The sequence below is a fragment of the Lichenostomus cassidix genome, chromosome 1Aa, assembly GCF_008360975.1.
Source record: "Lichenostomus cassidix isolate B80296 chromosome 1Aa, HeHo_3.0, whole genome shotgun sequence".
Lineage (NCBI taxonomy): Eukaryota > Metazoa > Chordata > Aves > Passeriformes > Meliphagidae > Lichenostomus > Lichenostomus cassidix.
The window spans coordinates 10,304,554-10,323,990 of NC_139480.1; the positions used below are offsets into that span (position 1 = coordinate 10,304,554).

Below are 19,437 nucleotides of genomic sequence, written 5' to 3' on the forward strand. Positions count from 1 at the left end.
ACAAACAGACAAAAGATGTAAGAGCATCATCTGCCATGAAATGGAATCAGAATTAACATGGCCCTTATCACAGTGGGATATTCTGACATATACACCCACAATAATTAAGTGCTCTTTACCTTGACATATAGCAAAAGAGATGAGATTCTGGGAATATTTTAGTATTTTATCTATTGCAGGCTTGTAATGAGTATTTTTATGTTCTCATATCTAATCATCACCAGTTATTTTATGCTTTTATATTCTTATTTTTTCTTCAGTACAGAGGAAAGCTTGTGTAACCACTTGCTCATTTCTGATTAGACGTTTTTTCCCAAGACTATTGACATAGTTTCCTTTGTTCAATTAAATCTAGCTAAGTACTAGTATTTCTTCAGTAAGAGTATCATTGCAGCAGAGCAAACAGTTCAAACAAATTGCACCCTATATCCACTTGTTAGGCAGACATCCACACAGTAACATTATTAATTAATGTAATTGACAGACCTTATTTTAATTACAATTATACAATAGTTATAAACAACCTTGCAAGATACTTAAAATGCCCTATGTGAAGGGATTTTTGGTGTCAGCTACTTGAAGCGGAAATTTTGCAGTGTATGAATAATTTGGGGGCCAAAGCACAGAACAAAAACTGTCTTTTAGCAGCAATATTTTATTTTTAAAAAGAAATGTTATCCAATGTTTGAAAGCTGACTGTAGTTCACTCTTGGACTTGGTCTATCTGCCATCTCAGTTGGTATGCACAAATTCATTCTAGCTGAAAGGACAGTCCTTTGCCTTATTAGAGAGCTGGAGAAAGGGCAGCAGAACTGAGGGAGAAAACCAGTATTAATTAAATTATCTGCACAGTGCTCTCTGTGAGTGACATCTAAATACTGGTAACATGCAGCCTGACAGAACTTTCAAACATTTATTTGCATGGTTATTTTTTGGCATCTATGAAGAGTCACTTTCTGATTGCTTCTATGAATAGAGTTTTCAGGACAAATAATGCAGGTTTGCTTTGGCTTATTGTGGCTTACTGGACAGGGGGATATTAGGTTGTACCTAATGTTACCAGGAAATTAATGCAAATGTATTCAAATTGCAGGCATTTTATTGTCCTCCCTTCCTTCCTCTCCTCATGTGCCACTTGCTTTCTAAAACAGTAAATCCAAGAAGTTTATTTATCACACTACTGTCTGTGTGATATTTGTACTGCGTGGAGGTTTTTGATACAATTACCTTTAAGTTCATTATATTTACAGAGAATTAGATCTTTTTTATTTCAGTGGCTCAAAGTCAATCAACAAACAAACAAAACTTTTAGTTAACTGTTCTCAGCTTTTTTTTTTTTTTTTTACTGTTGCTGTTACACTTGTCTTTTGAGGTACCAGGTGAGGCAAATTGTATTTTTATCATATTGAGGAAATTCAAATTTGTCATATTCAAGAAATTCTTGTGTCATCATGTAAATATTTGATGTCTAGTCTGACTTAACCATTCAGGCTTTTTTTTTAATCATTAGACAAAAACAAAACAAAACAGGACTGTGCAGAAGAAGGTTGAAATCAACAACAAAGCAGAAAATTATGTTGGTGCGGATGAGTTAGGTTCTTGTGTTACTGCTCTTTCTCACTCCTTCACCAGAATGTTTCTCCCCAGAATAGTCACTGATTGTTAAGGTTTCCCTTTTCTCATGCCCAAGGCTGAAATACACTGCCCTCATCATCTTGTCATGTTTTCAGCCTGAAGAAGTAGATGCATTTTCTGTCAGTGTAGGTTTTGTGACCATTTCATTTGGTATGAGGAGCACTGAAGGATGGAACTTCTCTGTATGTACTTTATCTCACAAGTTGTAAATCATTAATCATTTGTTCCACATTGTTCTGTTTCTAGACCTTAATGCACTGATTTCACATGATAAAGGGGCAGGTCATCAATAGACAGTGACAAGTCTGGGACAGCCCAATTTGTCTCCTGTGACTAAACTCAAGAATTCGACTTCTGAGCGTTGCAGAATTGTATCTGCATGATCACTTTCTTGTGGCACATGGGAAGCAGAATGAAGTACAAAAGGGACAGCATAGTTCCCCACACTCCAGCATGTTTCCTTTGTAAAAAATTTGTTGAGAATTCTTTTGGAGGACCTCTTTTGGGACATGAAGTGGCATTGCTATGCAATTTAACTGTAGGAGAGATGACAGTAGTTGTGACATGACAAAAGCTGGAGTAAAGGAAGTGCATTATGGCAAGAAAGTATGACCAGGAATTTAATACACCAGTTTTGCATCTAAACTGTCATCTAGGTGGGAATTAAGAGCCTAAATTCAGAATATGAATTCAGGAAAATCCAGCCAAGTTCCTATTCAGATATTTCCACAGATGAAAACAGTACTATGTGATATACCCTGCACAATTTTCTCAGTTTCTCTTTGCATTGGGTTGGCAAAGGAGGTGGCTGCCTAAGGTGTATTGGCATGCAGAAGAAAATAATTTCTCTGCCTAAATTCTTTGGTAAACCTGATATGCATGGCTAGGCCTTACCAACCCGCACCAATTGGTCTGTGATAGCTGTAAAAAAAAAGAGAGAAGGCTAATTCCTGAAATATTCTTGCAAATAGCTGGGTATTTGTGGTCTCCTCAGTTCTGCCTTAGAGTTACTGTATCAGAAGGAGAGTCTGACTGGTATTGCAAAACTGAGAATAACATTTCTGAAAATGATTGTCCATACTCTAAGTTAGTTTATAATACCAGGACTGAAGCCCAAGCGCCTAAACTTCTAGGTCATGTATCACCCTGAGCTCATAGTTTAACCATTTTTGAAATTTTACCTGCAGCCAACTAGTAAATATGATAAATTTGGAGACCTCATTTCTGACAGTTGTTGAGAAAGCTGAGAATTGATTCTTAATGCTTTAATGCTATCTAATAGTTGTGCCAGTGGTTCCCTGTTGGTTTTATTGGTGTTGAGAGTTGAACATTCAGAGCAATGTAGTGAAAAATCAGGTAAACAGACCACTGGGTAAATGACAATAAAATGCAGTGTCGTGTAAAGTGTTTTAATTCTCAGGCTAATAATATTCACATAGCAAGAGCAGAGTTGGTAACTTCTGTAACCCAAATGGAAAAGGTCAGTATCACTAGACTGTAATGTCTTCAGTGATAACTTTTAGGCTTTATAATAGATTGCCATCAAAAATACATAAAAATAAGTTTAAATTATTTATTTTACTCTAAATATGTATCTGCTGCAAGAGACCCCTTCTTCTAGGAACTTTCAGTGCCGGTAAACCTCCCAGTGACCCAGCATGGACTAGCAAACAGAGCCAAGCAAGAGGTGCAGCTATGAGAGATCATTTAACAAAGCTACAAGTTATTAGAATGTTAGTTTTTATAACTGATAAACAGTTTGTGAAAATACAAAGATGAAAGTATACTGTGAAATGCTATGAAGGTGAAGCTATTTAAGGGAACTAGTCAAAATATGTCTTATGTAATAGTGAAAGCCCTATTTAACAAACACCAGCTAAAAGACTTGAACCTGTTGAAAATATTTCTCATTCAATGAGAGTTCAAAAGGTCGCTGTTTGGCATTCCTCCTCACAGCCAAATCTGCTAAAGTTAACATGCCTTTAGTAAACAAATTCTGATTAAAAGCTATTCAGAACTGTCTCTATTTGCTTTGTCACAATCACATGGTAGATATTTTCTTTCTACAGCAATCAAATTCATGACATCTATTTAATGGAGCTAAAATGGATTGTGCATTAAGCAGCATTGCTTTATACAAAAGAGAAACACTAAAGCATGTGTATCTGTAAAATAGAGGAATTTAAATGTATTATGCAATATACCTAAACACGTAGCAGGAACATGAGTTAGAATGCTACCTTGAACATAAAAATGCCTTTAATTTGTTTTTTTTAACAAACATGCATTGACTTAACTGGATAGTAATTCTGAAAGACAGGTAAGTGTTGTTATAAACATATAGCAGATGGTTAAACTGACATAAATGGAGGGTGAGAGATTTGTTCAAGGTCAGAGAGCAAGTGCCCAGGAGTTCTGACATATAGTTAGTTCCCTGTTCTGATCATGAAACAAATCTCCTTTGTTCTGTGTGGTTGCACATTACACTTTAAATGAATAGCCAGATTATTTTTCTTGTGCTTCCAAAATATGAGTACAGGGCATACAGAAGGGACACAATCTCTGATTTTTGCCTTTAAATTAATGCCTTTTTTTTAAGGATTAAGGGCACAGAGTTATATACTGAGGGCACTTGCATCATCCTCTGCTACAATTAGTGGTTTGCTGTAGAGATAAGTGGATGGCTGTGATTGATTTCTATCCTATTGCCACTTCCTGTCCTATACCTGCAGTGTGCCAATTTTAATCTGTCAGGAATCTAAACACCCTTCAGGTTTGGTTTGCTGATTGAGTTCTTCGTTACCTGAACCTCCTATTTCTATACTGAACCTGTAGGAGGTCTACTTAGTATTTTATCAAGTACGTTACTCATCTTGACTCTTCTGCCTTTTTACCTGGAAGCAAAGGGTTGTCTTCTTTTTTCTCTTTGCTGATGTTCAGCATGTCCAAATACAGTAATATCTCAGTTCTGTTAGAGCCGCCCATTATCTGAAAGAGATAGTGTTGTAATCATGAGATATTTCATAAATGAAAGTTGAATATAAACAAGTAGGTTTTATCTAGTTTCTTTTCTATCTGTGTAAATGCAAAAGAGGGAATTCTTGTACATTTTTCCCTACTTTTGGCCAAGTTCTAAATGGTCATCCTGATGAATAAATATGGCAAGTCTAGTTTAAACATAGAGTGAGTGACTGCAGAAGGTTTATTTATTTTAATGGCTTCCCATTCAGATTAAATCTAAACAGAAAAGCATAAAAGTTATCTTTTAAATCCAAACCAGAGTTTTGGGTGGGTTTATTAAGTCTGAAGCATCTGGACTTCAGACAAACAAACAAACAAACAAAAAATACCTCTTTTTGCATGTGAAATACATTTGAAATAACTTCCTCCAGCTATTTAATTTTCATTTCAAAGGCTTTTTTGTACATTACCAAGTGCAATCCAAAAAACAGCCTGGTCAAATAAATACCAAACTGTTACCTCCACTTTACATATCTAAGTCAGAGAGTTTATGTGACATGTCTAAAGTCAAAAAGCAGAATACCAGCAGAATAGGATGTAGAGTGGAGAGGACTCTAATCCACCAGGCTGTGCTCAGCCCAGTGAACATGACTTTTATTGTGCACCCAAATACCAGCTGGTGATCACTCGAAGATTGATGGTAGCATGCAGCTCTGGAATGTGCTCCTAAATTCGCTCTTTGTGTCAGTCTTCATGGTGTGAAAAAGAGTGAAATACGTTTGTGTTCTGTGTGTTTAAACAGCAAGTGTGCTGCCCACGGCCTTGCAGTGCTCCTCCTCCCAGGGAGCCAGCAATAGGGACAGACACATCCTGTAAATGACATCTAACAGTGACAGAGCCAAATCCATACAGAAATACGTTAAGCCTAAATAAAATAATTTTCGCTGCACACACGCTTGGAAATATTTTGTTTTTAAAATTGACATTTCAAAAAAAACAACCTAAGCCTTATTTAATTTAATATTGAAAGTACTCGTAACACTCCTCAATGTTCAGCAACACAAGCAGAAAACACTGATGATGAAATTAATAATTTCCAGTTGTGTCCAACCACTGAAGTCCCCTGGGGGACATGGTCAAACCCTGTATTCAGTGAAGTAGGTTGTGTCATAACAGTAATTTGAAAAAAAAATAAATAAAAATTAATGTGCAATCTGATGAAACCACATGACTATTCCTCCAATGGGGATGAATGCATTTAATATACCAGAAAAAGCTATTTCAAGGAAAAAAAGAACCAACTGCCCAAGAATTTAAGGATAGGCCTGACCTTTGCATTTCTCCCAAACCAAACTTTGCTTGGCTTCAGAAAGCATCCCAAACACCCACATCCAGAAAGCAGCTTCCTTCCTGTCAATGGAAAAGGCTGGGTGGCCTTGCAGCTGCAAAATAAAATTTAATCAAAGAGCTCAAATTAGTCTACAAGGGCTAGTACAATGGGTACTATACTAAACCATACAGAACAACAGACAAATATAGGAAAAGGAATTAAGAATATTGTGGAAAAGTATTCTATTATTCTAATATTTCTGTAAATAAAATAACAATAGAAGATTTAGATAAATGCAGTTGTGGCATGAGTGTGGAATCGAGCATGGCTGTTGCTTTCAGGGAAATTCGTTATCTCCAATATAATGACCCTTCTGGCATCATGTTGAACCAGGGGTTCATGGAAGGTTCACTGAGCAGGGGATGCCATTTGTTGACCTCCAGCTGCTTTGTTTTCTCACATAGTCGAGTGAGAATAAGTGTTTCTTTTATCCTTCCCAGATGTAAAGCAGAGCTTGCAAACTATCTTGATTTGGTATATAGAGCTGATTATCTGATATATAGACAGGAGCAGGCAGACACCAGGTATATACACACCATTGCAATACTGATACTGAGGAAACAAGAAAACACACCAAGGAAAGGAGGGAGTGGATTACCTATTTATGTGTGATATCCACCATGCCACATACTTGTTTGCTTGGTTTTGCTATTGACAGCTTGGCTGTTTTTATGAGTATCCCCCCTAAATTAAAAAATGTTGTGTATGAAAATACTACCCTTTAATTCAGTAGTCAACTTAAACAAATTTATTACTGAAATTCTTTTGAATGAGAAATACTGCCTTCCAAAGTTTCTTCAGCTCATAACTCAGTAAATTTTACATTATTTTAATGAAGAATGAATGAAAGCTAAGCACTGGGAATTAGCTTGATCTCTTTATGCCTGGTATTTGCCTGGTAGCTAATCCTAATTTGATTAAATTGGTAATGATAATAATAATAATAATGAAACTGTAACCAAGGCTGCATACTCTAAGTTGCCCTATTTTATACAGAATAGTGGTGAGAAGTGACTGGTGAAGATAGAAACAATATGTTTTAAGGAGATCTGTGGATAAAGTAGCATGGCTAAAGTTGCAGTACAGTTGGTAACATCAATAAAGGCAAGGATTACTGCAGCAAGGGCAATAATGCCAATTGTAGACATACAGAGATTGGCTGAATCTCTGGGGAGGTTGCTCTTTGAAGGAGAGAAAGGAATCTAATTAAAAGGGTTCCTCTGCCTTGCCACAGTGAAGTAGTTCTTACTTTATTACAGAAACCATAATGAAATTTTTCAGTGGTTGAGCTGAGTTTTCTCAATGAGTTTTTATTAGCTCTGGTAGCAAGTAATTTGGCAGCTTAGTGAAAATATGCTCAGAGAGAAAAGGACTGCATGTTAATTTTAGGAGCTTTTTCAGCCTGAAGAGACTGTCATACTTTGATTATTTCAGGTGTTGATTATTCTGCAGCATTTGATAGTTCTTCACTACAATTCAGTCACGGTTGGTGCACCAATGAAGATGTATTAACACCTCAAAACTGCACATTTGGGGAGCAGCTGTCAGTTTTGAAAAAGGCAAATTATGTCTTCACTGTCTACAGACTGCCTCAGTGCATCTGCAAAGTACACACTTAGACTGAAACAGAAAGATAAATTTGCAAAGAAAGACAATTCTAGCAGTAAAACAATGTACCTTTCACCTAACCTTACTGACATTTTCCCTGTTCCTCTTTCTCCCTTTCCAGTTTTCAAAGATGTCTCAGCTGACATCATCTGGCCCATCTATTTGTGGGGAGTAAATGCTCAGGGCCTTAAACCTAAGCCTTAAAAGCACAAAATCACAAAAGCAATAGCCTGATTGAGATGCGAAACTAAGGAGAAGTTCACTCAGACTTTGTTCTCCTCCCAGTGGCCAACCCATTAGTGGGGAATGGGATGTATGATTTGGGAGAGCAGCTCCAAGTCTCATGTTGTTGCCCAGTTCTGACTTGGAGACTAGCACAGGCTTCAGTCTTAATTCGTTTTGCAGGCAGACAATTACAATAACTCACTTTCTTCTACTTCTCATATCCCTCTGTAAATTTGGATCAAAGAGTTGTAGTGTCTGCATACAGTCAGGAGTTTAGCTGTCCAGTTGGTCTGATAGGTACTTGGAACATTTCTCTGTGTGCCTGAACATCGCAGGAAGAAGTACAGCCGTTCTTACAGTGATGTGATTGGTGGTCCACTAGAAAAAAAGAGAACAGAGCAAACACAAGAGGTTACAATGAAAAGATATACTTCTCCCAGAAGAAGTAAAACTATGTGGAATCTGTCTGACTTCTCCATGGGTGCGGCTTTCTTTTCTTACTCTGTCTCAAAAATAATGTCATACTTGGCAACTGACAGCTTCTCACTCCTGCATCTGGAAAATAAAAACATCCCTAGTGCCAATGGCAGAGCCACTGTGTGCATCCAGGCTGATCCTCTGCAGCCTTCAGGCAGTGTGTCAAGGACCCTCTCTGTCCATGGCTTTTGGAAAGAAACCAAAGGGTAAACTCTGTATAACTGTGCAGACTTTGAAGAATGCAGCTTACAGCTCTTGGAGAGCAGTTTTCATGCTGCAGAGCTGTTGTACACAAGCTTGTTACACACAAGGCTTGGGGAAGACTGGCTCCCATCTGACATGGATAACTCAGCTGCAGTAATCTTAAACCCAGCTGGCCTGTCTTTGTGGCTCTTCATGCTTGCCAAAGTTGTCCCTTTTGTTTTGGAACCAAAAATGAGAACAAAGCCTGGACAGGATAATAATAATAATAAGAGAAGAAGGTAATATTTGAAAAAACAGATATCTTCTGGAAGGTTTTGTAGAATGGCAGTATTTGTAGCATCTTATGAAATAAAACATACATATTTCATTTATATAAAATTATAACTGCACATTACTTATTAAAAAAAAGAAGCCCACTTTTCAGTGTTTTTACTGAAATGCCTACACAGACTACAGAGGAGTTATTCCAGGTTTACAGTGAGGCAAATGGAGGAATAACCTGAAAATTATGCCTAGAAGTGTGTACAGCCTAGTGAGACTGGATGGCTGGAGGGTGTGGGTGGTCTTGCATAATTCTCAATGAAGGAATCTCAATACTGGAATATTTGGCAAGACTTAGGGTAGCTGTGTAACTGCAGTCTGAAAAACACTGACACATTTCTCCTCTTCGTTTCACGGTGGGTTTTCTGTTGTGGAATGTGGTATTATTTCACATGACAATATCTGTGCAAGTGAAAAAAAAAATCGTTTCTGTTCTTCATGATTTAAAACTTCAATAAAGATGCATGGAACTTGGTGGGGTGTCTTTTGATAACTGTGCCACAAAGCTGTGTTAATACATCTTGCCACACACAAGTAAGTGGCTTTCTCTTCTCATGTGTTTGCTTTTGCTTAGAAAGCACATTCTTTTGCACAAAACTGGCAGCTGCCCACACCTCAGAGGATCTGCCCCTCCTTTTTTCTTCGAAGTACTAAATAAAAGATGAAAAATTCTGTTATAGTTTTTGGTAAATTTAACAAAACAGCACTCTGTCATGAATTATTCCTCTTTTCAGTACAACTTTTTAAAAGGCATGATGTTAAAAGCCAGTTAGTACTCACTTGTCATTTTTTTTAAGTCTGTGAGTTACCAGAATTTTAGGATTTTTGTGCGTCTTGCAAATTGTAAAAAAAAAAAAAAAAAAAAAAAGGACCATCTACTGACATATGTGAACGCTCTGCTTAAGGTCAACTGTTAACTGGTATGTCTTTTCCTATCAACACATGGTCCCCTTCACAAAGAGCTATTGAGTGTTTTACTGCTCCTAATGTATATGTTGAGCTGCTCAGGGTGACAAATTGTTCTTCAGACATGCTAGAGCCACCTCTGGGCCTGATTCTCCAAAGACCTCACCTTGGTGCTCTGATTTCTCTTTACAAAAGACTGCACTATCTCAGTCCAGTAATGTTTAAATTCCACTCTCAACTCATTTAGCAAATACACCCACAAGTGTTCAAGGTGTATATTTAAAACAGATCATATTTAGATATCATTGACATTTCATTGCTATTTACTCTCATTTCAAATGCAGCAATTATTCTGGCAGATTATGCATTTTAGCTCTGGGCAAAAAGAGGCTTCTGTTTCAGCCTGTACTATCTGAACTCCCTTCTTGTCTCTCATTCAAGTAATGTTTTTAATTAGTTACCTGTGATTTTATGAGCACTTGTAAATCTATTTTCTCTCCTCTCACTTGCACTTTTTTTTTTTTAATAAAAATGCAATTGCCTTCAGATAGATTCAGAAGGCAAGCAAGTGTGCACATCTGTGATTTCTAGTTCTTATGAAGCTATTACCTCTTATACAGGAAGTCAGATTTCATTGTAACAGCATTAAAGAGTAAAGACTCTCATGCATGGAGATAAAGAGATAAAGAAAAGGTCAGAGGTCCACCTGAGCTTTTTTGGGCCTTGTGTGGTTAAAGCACACAAGGGACTGACCAGTAGCACATCTGGCTACTTATGGATCTTTGGTCAGATGGTTGTGTCCCCATTCACAATGGAATTCACTTGAGAATGGCTGAGGGATGGGTTTTAGTTTGAACACTGCATGAGCAGTGGCAAAATGCTTTAGCAGCTCCCTTACCTCTACCCCTTAAATAGAAGGAATCAATACATACATCTTAAAAGGAATACTGACAGTGCAAAGGTGACTCATCTGTAATTTTGAGAAGACATATTTAGGCTTTTCTTGTTCTCTTTCCATATATAAAATTAAAAAAGTAGTCAGCTGTATACTCAGATTTGAAAAACTATATTATAGCAGACTATTTCCACAAGCACTATGTAAACCATAAAAATGATACATTTACTTCTTCCATGTCTTTACACTAAAAAATCAAAAATAAAGCCAAGAAAATAATAATTAATATTGTTAGATACTGTTTAACTTTTATCTTTTTTAAAACTTTTATCTTTTTTTAACTGTTTAAATCTTTTCCGGTCATTTCTACTAAAAAATTATGAAACAGAGGTTTGTAAATACAAAGTAGAAGGAAAAATATTTAAACTTAAACAAAACAGACCTTTATTTCTGGATGAAGTTGTTTTTTTTTTCTTTTTAAATTATTTTTAGTAACTTTGCAAATACCTCCAATTTCACTCACATTCTTAAAATACTTAACCATTCCATTCAATGCTATCAACATTATGCACTGTGTCTATGTTTATATGTCCAAATTACTTTTTCACCTGTTTAAACATGACTTGTGGGCAAAAGGGGACCATTTCCATTTGATATTATAAGCAAAAATGTTGTTCTACTTAAGTATTTGTTTCGGGGGTGGGGGGAGAAGAAGAAAAAGAAAATTGGTTTCATTCCAATTCCTAGAAGGTGAGATTTTTACATTGCAGTTTCACATTTGGCATGGGCTGGCATATTTGTTGGCACAAACTCAAGGTTTAATGAGGCTTGAGAGAGTCTTACAGTGTCCATAACTGCAGGCTAATCGAGTTTAGTGCTAGATGTACACAAGGTGTGTGATTTGTGCACTTCACACCCCATGGGAACGTAAAATAAAAACAGTGTTGTATTGCTGACTTCCACATCACTGAGACTACATAAAATCTGTGCCAGTTTGGGCAGCAGAGGTTCCCTGGGGAGATGCAGCCCATCTTCCTGGAGAGCTGTGTTTGTCCCTTTTGCTGCAGTGCTGCCTGTGAATGGATTGCTGTGCTTCACTCCCTGCTTGTTTTTGAAGCACAGACACCAAATCTCTGCTTTTTCTCTGATCTTCCCCATAAACAGCCTTCTGAGATTGAATCCTTATCCAGCAGGAGAGAGGAGGAAAGCATATTATTTCTTGTACTCTGCCACAGGGGATCTTAAATTGCATCATAGGCTTGCTCAAAAAAGCCCTGCTGGGCTGGAAATCCAGGGATGGTAGAGTGCAGGCATGACTGCATGAAATCTCCCCTGTGTCATAGTTTATCCACAGTTTATCAGTGGATGGATTCAGGGCTTTGAACTTGGGCTGGGAATGCTTGAGTACCATGGCTGGAGTTTACCAAATCCTGAAGCATAAAGATAATTCTTGATTATGGTGAACGTTCAGTAATAAGTGGTGATGTGAGTCTGCAAAAAGGAAGTCATATTTTGGGAAGGTCCTGCTAAAAGTTGCATAAATTTCAGTAACAAATGCCTCAAACATTCTTATTGGTATAAAATGTCAACCAAGGAAGTCACATAGGGTTTTACCTCTATATTTTAGGGATTATTATATTTCTTAGGCTGGAGAAGTCAGGCTGTTTTCAACATTGTGCTACCAGTGAATTTGAATTAAGGAGTGATGAAAGATTGATGTTGAGTGATTAAATCAGAGGACTGCCTGATGAGTGGATCCAGCTCATTTAGCCTTATGCCGGCTGGACAATTCGGGATTAACATGCTGTGTGAGATAACTACACCTTCCTGGATTCCCAGTCTCTAATAGCTGTAATTGTTCTGTTCTGGCCAAGACACTTAGGTTTGTTGCAAAGGCTTTTGCAATGTCAGTAATAGATATTGCACAAATATTATGTTATTTCTTCTGTGAGAACACAGCTTTTTTAAAATAATACTTTTTTGTGTTGGATTAGAAGGATAATTAAAGAGTAGGAGTTAAACTGTCTAATTGTCAGTAAACTGTGTACAGAGAAAACTAACAGTCATTGGGATCTCCAAAATGTACAGTTCAATAATAAGCATAGTTCTGGAAAGAGAATTCACTGTAGCTTTTGTTTCTTCTTTAAAGGAACCTGTCCTCTAAGCTCAGATTTCCTACACTAGTGATCAGGTTGGTATTGGTTTTATCCCTAAGGAGAGGCAAAACTCACCAACTAATGAAGAGAAATTATGAGCAATTATTTTTGTATCATTAAGGATGAAAGTTAGTTGTATATTTTTTATTGTCAGATAGAATTGTTAATATCAGAGAGCTGTCTGCAGCATCATTCTCTACATAGGGTTTACTGCTTTCAATATTTGGTTAAATTCTCGAAGCATGGAACAGAATTTGCTCTGAATGTCAGTAAATGTGTACTTCATTTTTTGACAAAGACTCTTGCAGATGAAAGGGAATGTGAAGGACCATACAGCATTTTTGCAGCCACCTCTTTCTCCAAGCAACAACAACCAGATATTAAATCTTTAAAAAATCAAATTTTCTGTGGTGATTGTGTGGTAAATTTTGTTGAATGAAAATAAAATTTGATTAGTTTTAAACTCCCTCCCCAATTGCCCAAGTAGCCCAGAGAGTCTAATAAGCTGTAAGCTCCAGCACTAAAAGAAATAAAACTAATAAATCAGTATGAGAGTATTTGTTTCACAGCTTTCCTTCCCCTAATGAATGGTGTTGAGTTTCCTTAGTCTAGTAACCTGACAGAAGGTGTTCCCCTCATCAGCAGCTCAATGGAGGCAGATTACCCTTCAGGAGCCTTAGAAAGAAGAATACCATTTCAAAGAGGTTAAAATTCCAAGAAAACAATGGATTTTGATAAATGAAAGTTGTGGAAATCTGTTGCTGTTTTTGTCTCTTTTAGAAGCAATCATCATATCATGGTTATCTTTTATGTCAGCCATGGTGTTTTCATTGTCAAGCACTGTCAGTCAGTGAGGCAGTCAGGAGGGACATTGCATTGTGCAATCCCTGTGCTCACAGCTACCCCAAGGCAGGCAGGAAACTCTCCCAGTTTATCTGTGCTTTCCTGGTGTATCAAATGTACAGCTAGGAGAAGGTTCAGTTTCACCTTACAGCTGCCAAATGTTCTGGTAAGATTAATAATGCCCCAGGAAAAGGGATGAGCACGAGCATCTGAGGCTGGTAGTTAGTGAGAATTTCAGGGTGTCCACAGGCACTGAGTGCTAATGGCACTGCTGCTGAGTCTCACAGGTGCCTTGGACAATCCTCCCTAAAAGCTTACAGGGAGGATTTTTTTAAAGTGAAGTAAAATAGTTGATTTTTCAAGCATTAAAGAAAGACTTCTGAAAGTACTGTGAACAGTTTTCATCTACATTTAACAAGTTCTGTTTTGGTTTTTCGGCACAGATTGTAAATCTTGATTGTACATTTATCTGTTGTAGAGGGACAAGATAAATACTACTCGGCATTCTTTTAATATGACCATAAATAAATGCACATAGGAAACTCAGGTCCTGAAAGCTGTCACACATCTAAACTAATCAAAACACAATTACCTTTTGGTAACTGGGGATGTTTTTTGTATTCCTAGGAAACTATTTAACAATGATGAAAATTAATTGGAATTATGTATCATATTTATCAATGCAAATTATATTCTGATAATTGTTCTTTCAGTCATTAGTTCTCTACTAGACAGGTATGAATCCTAGGACTTCAACTTTTGGCTGCTATTAAAAATGGCTCTCCAAGTAATTTACAAAGAAAATTATGCTTTCAGCTAAATACATGTTTTGCAGAAGGTGCATACTTTAGACACGCTTCTTTTAGCACAGTTTTGGTGGGTTTTTTTTTAATAGAGAACATATGCAGAAATATTTCTGTTTTGAGAGTTTTGTTTTATAAAATGCCAATTGCTTTAGACAACTAATTTTGTATAAAACATTTGCTGTTTTCCATAAGGAATGAATGAGCAAAAACTTTGCTTTTAAAAAAACTTTAGTAATAGGGACAAACCATATTGTCCTAGACAAAGTTTGCAACTGAGAACTGGGAGCTCAGATCTTACATTTATGAATAAACATTATAGCAGAGCTTCATTTTCATAAGTACTGTGTATTTGCCACCCTTTTAGAGTCACAGGGAACACAATTCAATACTAATATTCATGAAGAATGAAAGCGTAATTATATGTTAAATTTTTTTACAAAGACAAATTGATTGTTAAGGTTTTATTTTTCCACTCTCAGCTCTTGAGAAATATCCCTTCTGTTATTACTGAAAAGTAAAACAATCTGACTGGGGGCCAAAATATATTGGCCAAGCAAAGATGGGAAGGCTGAGGTTTCTTGAGGGCAGCAAGTAATACTTATATTGCAGTTGCTTATGCTATTCCTGTAACAGGCCTGATCCTGCACCACTGAGATCAAAGGATGTTTTCACTTGGCTTTGTTGAAGAAAGTTTTATGTAGAAAAATAGAGCTAGTTCTACAGTTCTGTTAGTTTGGTCCAAACTCATAAACAACTGAATGAGCAGACACATTTAGGCTTGACTGAATAATTTTGTTTTTCTTTTAAGTAAGCCATGCATGGCAATGAAGAACAAAATTTGACCTTGAAAATTCTAAAAACCTATTCTTAGCGAAGCCCCCTGTTAGGAAAAGAATGTAAAATGTTCTTACGTAGTTTTCATTGATCTTGTGAATTTTCTGCAGTCATAAACTTCAAAATGTATTGAACACATTGATTAATTTAATAAATTATCTTCCTTAAAAGCCAAAGCTGTAAATAATAATATCCATTAAAATAAGAATTAATTAGATGAATGAATAACAGCACTGCCTGATTTTTATGATCTATGTCTATCTACTTAATGTACAAAATAATTGTATTCAAACTGGGAAATTTTTTTGAGCTCAACCATTGTATTATTATCTAGAGTCCAATGAAGGTTTTTCTTCTCCCACTGACCCTGTTTGTATCCAAATATGTCTTTATTTAGAAAGCAGTGCAGTTGAGAAGCAAGAAATGTGAGTGAAGTGCTTTATTATGCTACTGTCTTTACTATTTCAGAGCTGCAAGAAACCAAGACCTCTGAGTATCACAGAATATCCCACAGTCCCCTGGATTACAGGATATTATTGATGGATGAAGATCAGGATCGCATCTACGTGGGGAGTAAAGATCATATTCTGTCTCTGAATATTAACAATATAAGCCAGGACCCCCTCAGTGTAAGTTCAAGTTTTATTTCAAGAATCTGTGGTTGCATTACTTCATGCCTTTGCTTTCATTATTTTGGATGGAAGTCCATGTGCACACCTTGTTAGTCCTTGTTTTATGTGTAATGCAGATGAAGCTATTTGCTGTTCCTCAAATTCTGTTTAAAACTGACCTGTGTGCTAATTTTGAAGCAACATTCAGCTTGGCCTGGCCTCACAAGGAAAATTTGTATGGTTTGACGCTTTCCACCTTTCTCCAAGATAAGATAAGATAGTTCAGAGATGCACTTTAAAAGAATCCTGTAAGGAAGATTAAGATATACACTATCATTCTCAGGCCATATGAAAAAAATCAACAAGGACAGAGTTGTCCTTAACCTTCTACTATATTTTTTCTTTGCTTTGTGCTCTAAATCACTGAGCTATTTTCCAATCTCTTGTTATGTCTGTGTCAGCCTTTGCCCTTCAGTTGGGTAGCTGAGATGCCTCATTTGGGGTTTTTGGGCACTGTGACCCTCATCTACCCCTTGACGCCACCTCTTTTCTCTTTACTGAGATGGTGTTTTCCAAGGACTCTGTGTTCCCTCACTAAACAGTAGTAGGCAACCTCTATGTGACAAAAAAACAGTATTACCGAATGCTTAAACCACTTTCACAAATTCCTCACTTTTCTCCAAAGCCAGCTGAAATTCAGCCTCTCTGCTTTTGAAATTGGTGACCTGTAGAAATACTTGTCTGCCCAGAAGCTTGCCTGTTGAGCAATTTTATTACCTGTTTACAGACTTTGTCTTGCCTATCTTTAGACTACCACAGCTACTACCCTGCCTGAAGGTGTCCATAAAGGCCTTATTCCACCAAATCCATCCAATCCTTTAATCTGTGGGCTTTATTCCTGTAGCTCAGAAGGACTGAGGGGCAGTGATACCCGGCTTGCAGCAGGGAAGATAAATGCCTTCCTTAAGAGACAAGGCTTTTAATGTGTCAGGGGAGAGAGAGGGGCCCTGCCAGAGAGTGATTGAGCACAGTTAAATTAGGCTTTGCTCTGAATCACCCTCTGGACATGCCTGTCCACCTGAATTGATTGTGCAGGGAGCCAGGGGAGGCTCGTTCTAACTTACACATTTAAATTAAAAGCCTCTCGTTCAATGGTGTGAATGCATCCTTCCCTCCTCCTAATGGTACCCAAATCTCCCTCTGAAATGGGGCTGCCTTTTTGCATCTGAAATACCTTCTGTGAGCTTTTTGCTAATTTCCATCTCCCCAGTGATGCAGCCACCCTGCTCTGGCAGGAGCTGTGCCCCAGCATTGCACACTCCCTCCTGTCCCTGGCAGGTCGGGTTAAATCCTGTGCAGAGTTTGGTTAGATAGTAAGGCCTCTGTTACATGAAATGTTTTCTGCAGCATGAAGCTGTGAGGGAGTTCAACAGCTCATGTAGGCTTGGAGAAACAGGAATTAAAAAGAAAAAAGTCAACAGAAAGGAAAAACACACAAAGCTTTCGGGCAGTGAATGTGATCACCCAGTGTAAGGTTCAGAATGAATCTCTGCAATTCTACACAGTCTTCCATTTATTTATTTTAAGAACAGATTCACTTTTCTGATCTTACATATCTTTAGAAATTCTATATACATATACATTCAAATCCACAATTCTACATGTATATGTATATGTGTACATTTACACAGAGATCTTTTAATGGTATTGTTTGTGTCATTTTGAGGCTAAATGTTATCAGGCTCTGTCACTTACTAGATTTAGAGGGATAAATTTCTAACGCATGTCTCTTCTATTTCAAAATCAAAATAAATAATGGAAGAAGCTCAATATATTTAGTGTTTGAGATAAACAGATAAATATTCAGATATTGAGGTAATTGTTGAAAAAACTCTCTGAAAGAAATCAGTATGAAATCTTGAGATTTCTAGTAGATTTTATCATAATTTAGACAAACCTTTGATGATAAAATTGAAAAATTGTTACAAGACCCTTCTTTCAATATTTTAATCTGGTTTCTAGTGTGAATAATTTCTATAAGTTCAGTAAAAGTGAAAAATTAAAGATGGGTAGTAATTTAGGCAATAGTGGTGAAAAATCTCTCTTATTTAGAAGAAACAAATCTAAATAAATTGAATAACTTGCCTTAAAAATATGTAGTAAACTTCATATATATCAGCCAGAGACTTGAACCTTGATTTTGTCTAGTCCATACTAAGACAAAGGTAGTTTTATTTATCAATAAAAATCCTTTTTTCCCCTATAATCAAAGTGTAAATTATATCCGAATAATAATCTATTAGTGTAAGTTAGGAAGTGAAATTATTTTTTTTAATTATATAATAAATATACTGCTTGAACAATACTTCTTCCCTTACAGATTTTCTGGCCAGCATCAGCAAACAAGGTTGAAGAGTGCAAAATGGCTGGCAAGGATCCTACAGTAAGTCATAATCCACACATATACACAAATTAGGTACTTGGCAGTAAAGTAAGAGCACCTTGAGTGCAGCCAAAGCAAAATGAAAGAAGTGTTTGTTTTGCTTTTGAAATGCTTTGCAAGCCAATCTACAAAGTGAAATTCTGAAGAAATAGGCGATGTAAACAGAATGCACCTTCAGACTTTGACAGATGGGGAAAGATATGCAGTGTCCATTACCTCGCCTATTTTGATTGTTTCTAATTAAATTAGGTAATAGTACTTTTCCAGATGCATCCTGGGGTGATGCTGAGCAGCCTGTTGAGCTGCTCTTCGGAGTGCAGAAGTTCTCTGGCTGGCTGCTCCCCCCAGGAAAACACTGGGAAGCTGGGTGGTACCCTCTGTCTGCAGCCTGAAAACCCTACTTGTGCACCAGTTTTCAAATGCTGTTGCATGGTGCTGGCTCCTGCTGAACCAAAAATGTGAATGCCTTTAAAAGTAAATAAACCAGTGCAGTCTGCTAAACAAGGATTAACTCTACTGATTTTCATGAAGATGACTGATGGCACAGTTTCCAATCCTGAGCTCATAAAACACGCACAGTTCCCACTGTCTGGGGTGAGGTTTGGATGATTGAATGTGAAAGCAGTTCTGGGATCTTGGTAAGAAAAAATATTCAGAAAAAAACCCCTATTTTCAACCTAAAGTAAATTAACATTTGATCATAGTAAAAAATGAAAGAATGAGAGAAAAAAGGGGTATCCTAGAAGGAAAAAACAGTAAATCCAATACTGTGAACTGTGTGACCCTTAATGTTCTGTTTTAATTTTCATGCTGATTTGAAGATTTTATTATAGGTCTTCAATAGAAATCAACAATTGACTGCAAACCTCAGTTTAAAGTTTTGGAAGGAAATGTTTTCTACGAATAACAAAATCTGATGTTTGGACTTGCTTCGCTTTTTAATTATCTCCGTTTATTATGAACAAATTATGTGGGAAAAGGGACTGTTTCAGAGGTGTCCTTAAGGAAACTTCCTAAGGTTACTTCTTGTTTTCCTGTAGAGGTCCTGCTTTTGCTCATGCAAAGTACAGGGAAATCTATGAACGAAAATTGGATTGCTGTGTGGAAGTGGGAAAGCTACAT

The 19,437-nt window shown here is 36.9% G+C and overlaps 1 protein-coding gene across 3 annotated transcripts in view; it reads left to right on the forward strand.

The window, feature by feature from the left end:
• SEMA3C (semaphorin 3C) overlaps positions 1-19,437 on the forward strand; it is a 115,634-nt gene that overhangs the window by 49,312 nt on the left and 46,885 nt on the right. For all 3 annotated transcript variants that reach the window (XM_085083608.1, XM_085083590.1, XM_085083598.1), the window contains 2 exons: positions 15,730-15,890; positions 18,253-18,315. In XM_085083608.1, coding sequence (XP_084939734.1) covers positions 15,730-15,890; positions 18,253-18,315 — 224 coding nt within the window. The remainder of the gene's footprint in view (positions 1-15,729; positions 15,891-18,252; positions 18,316-19,437) is intronic.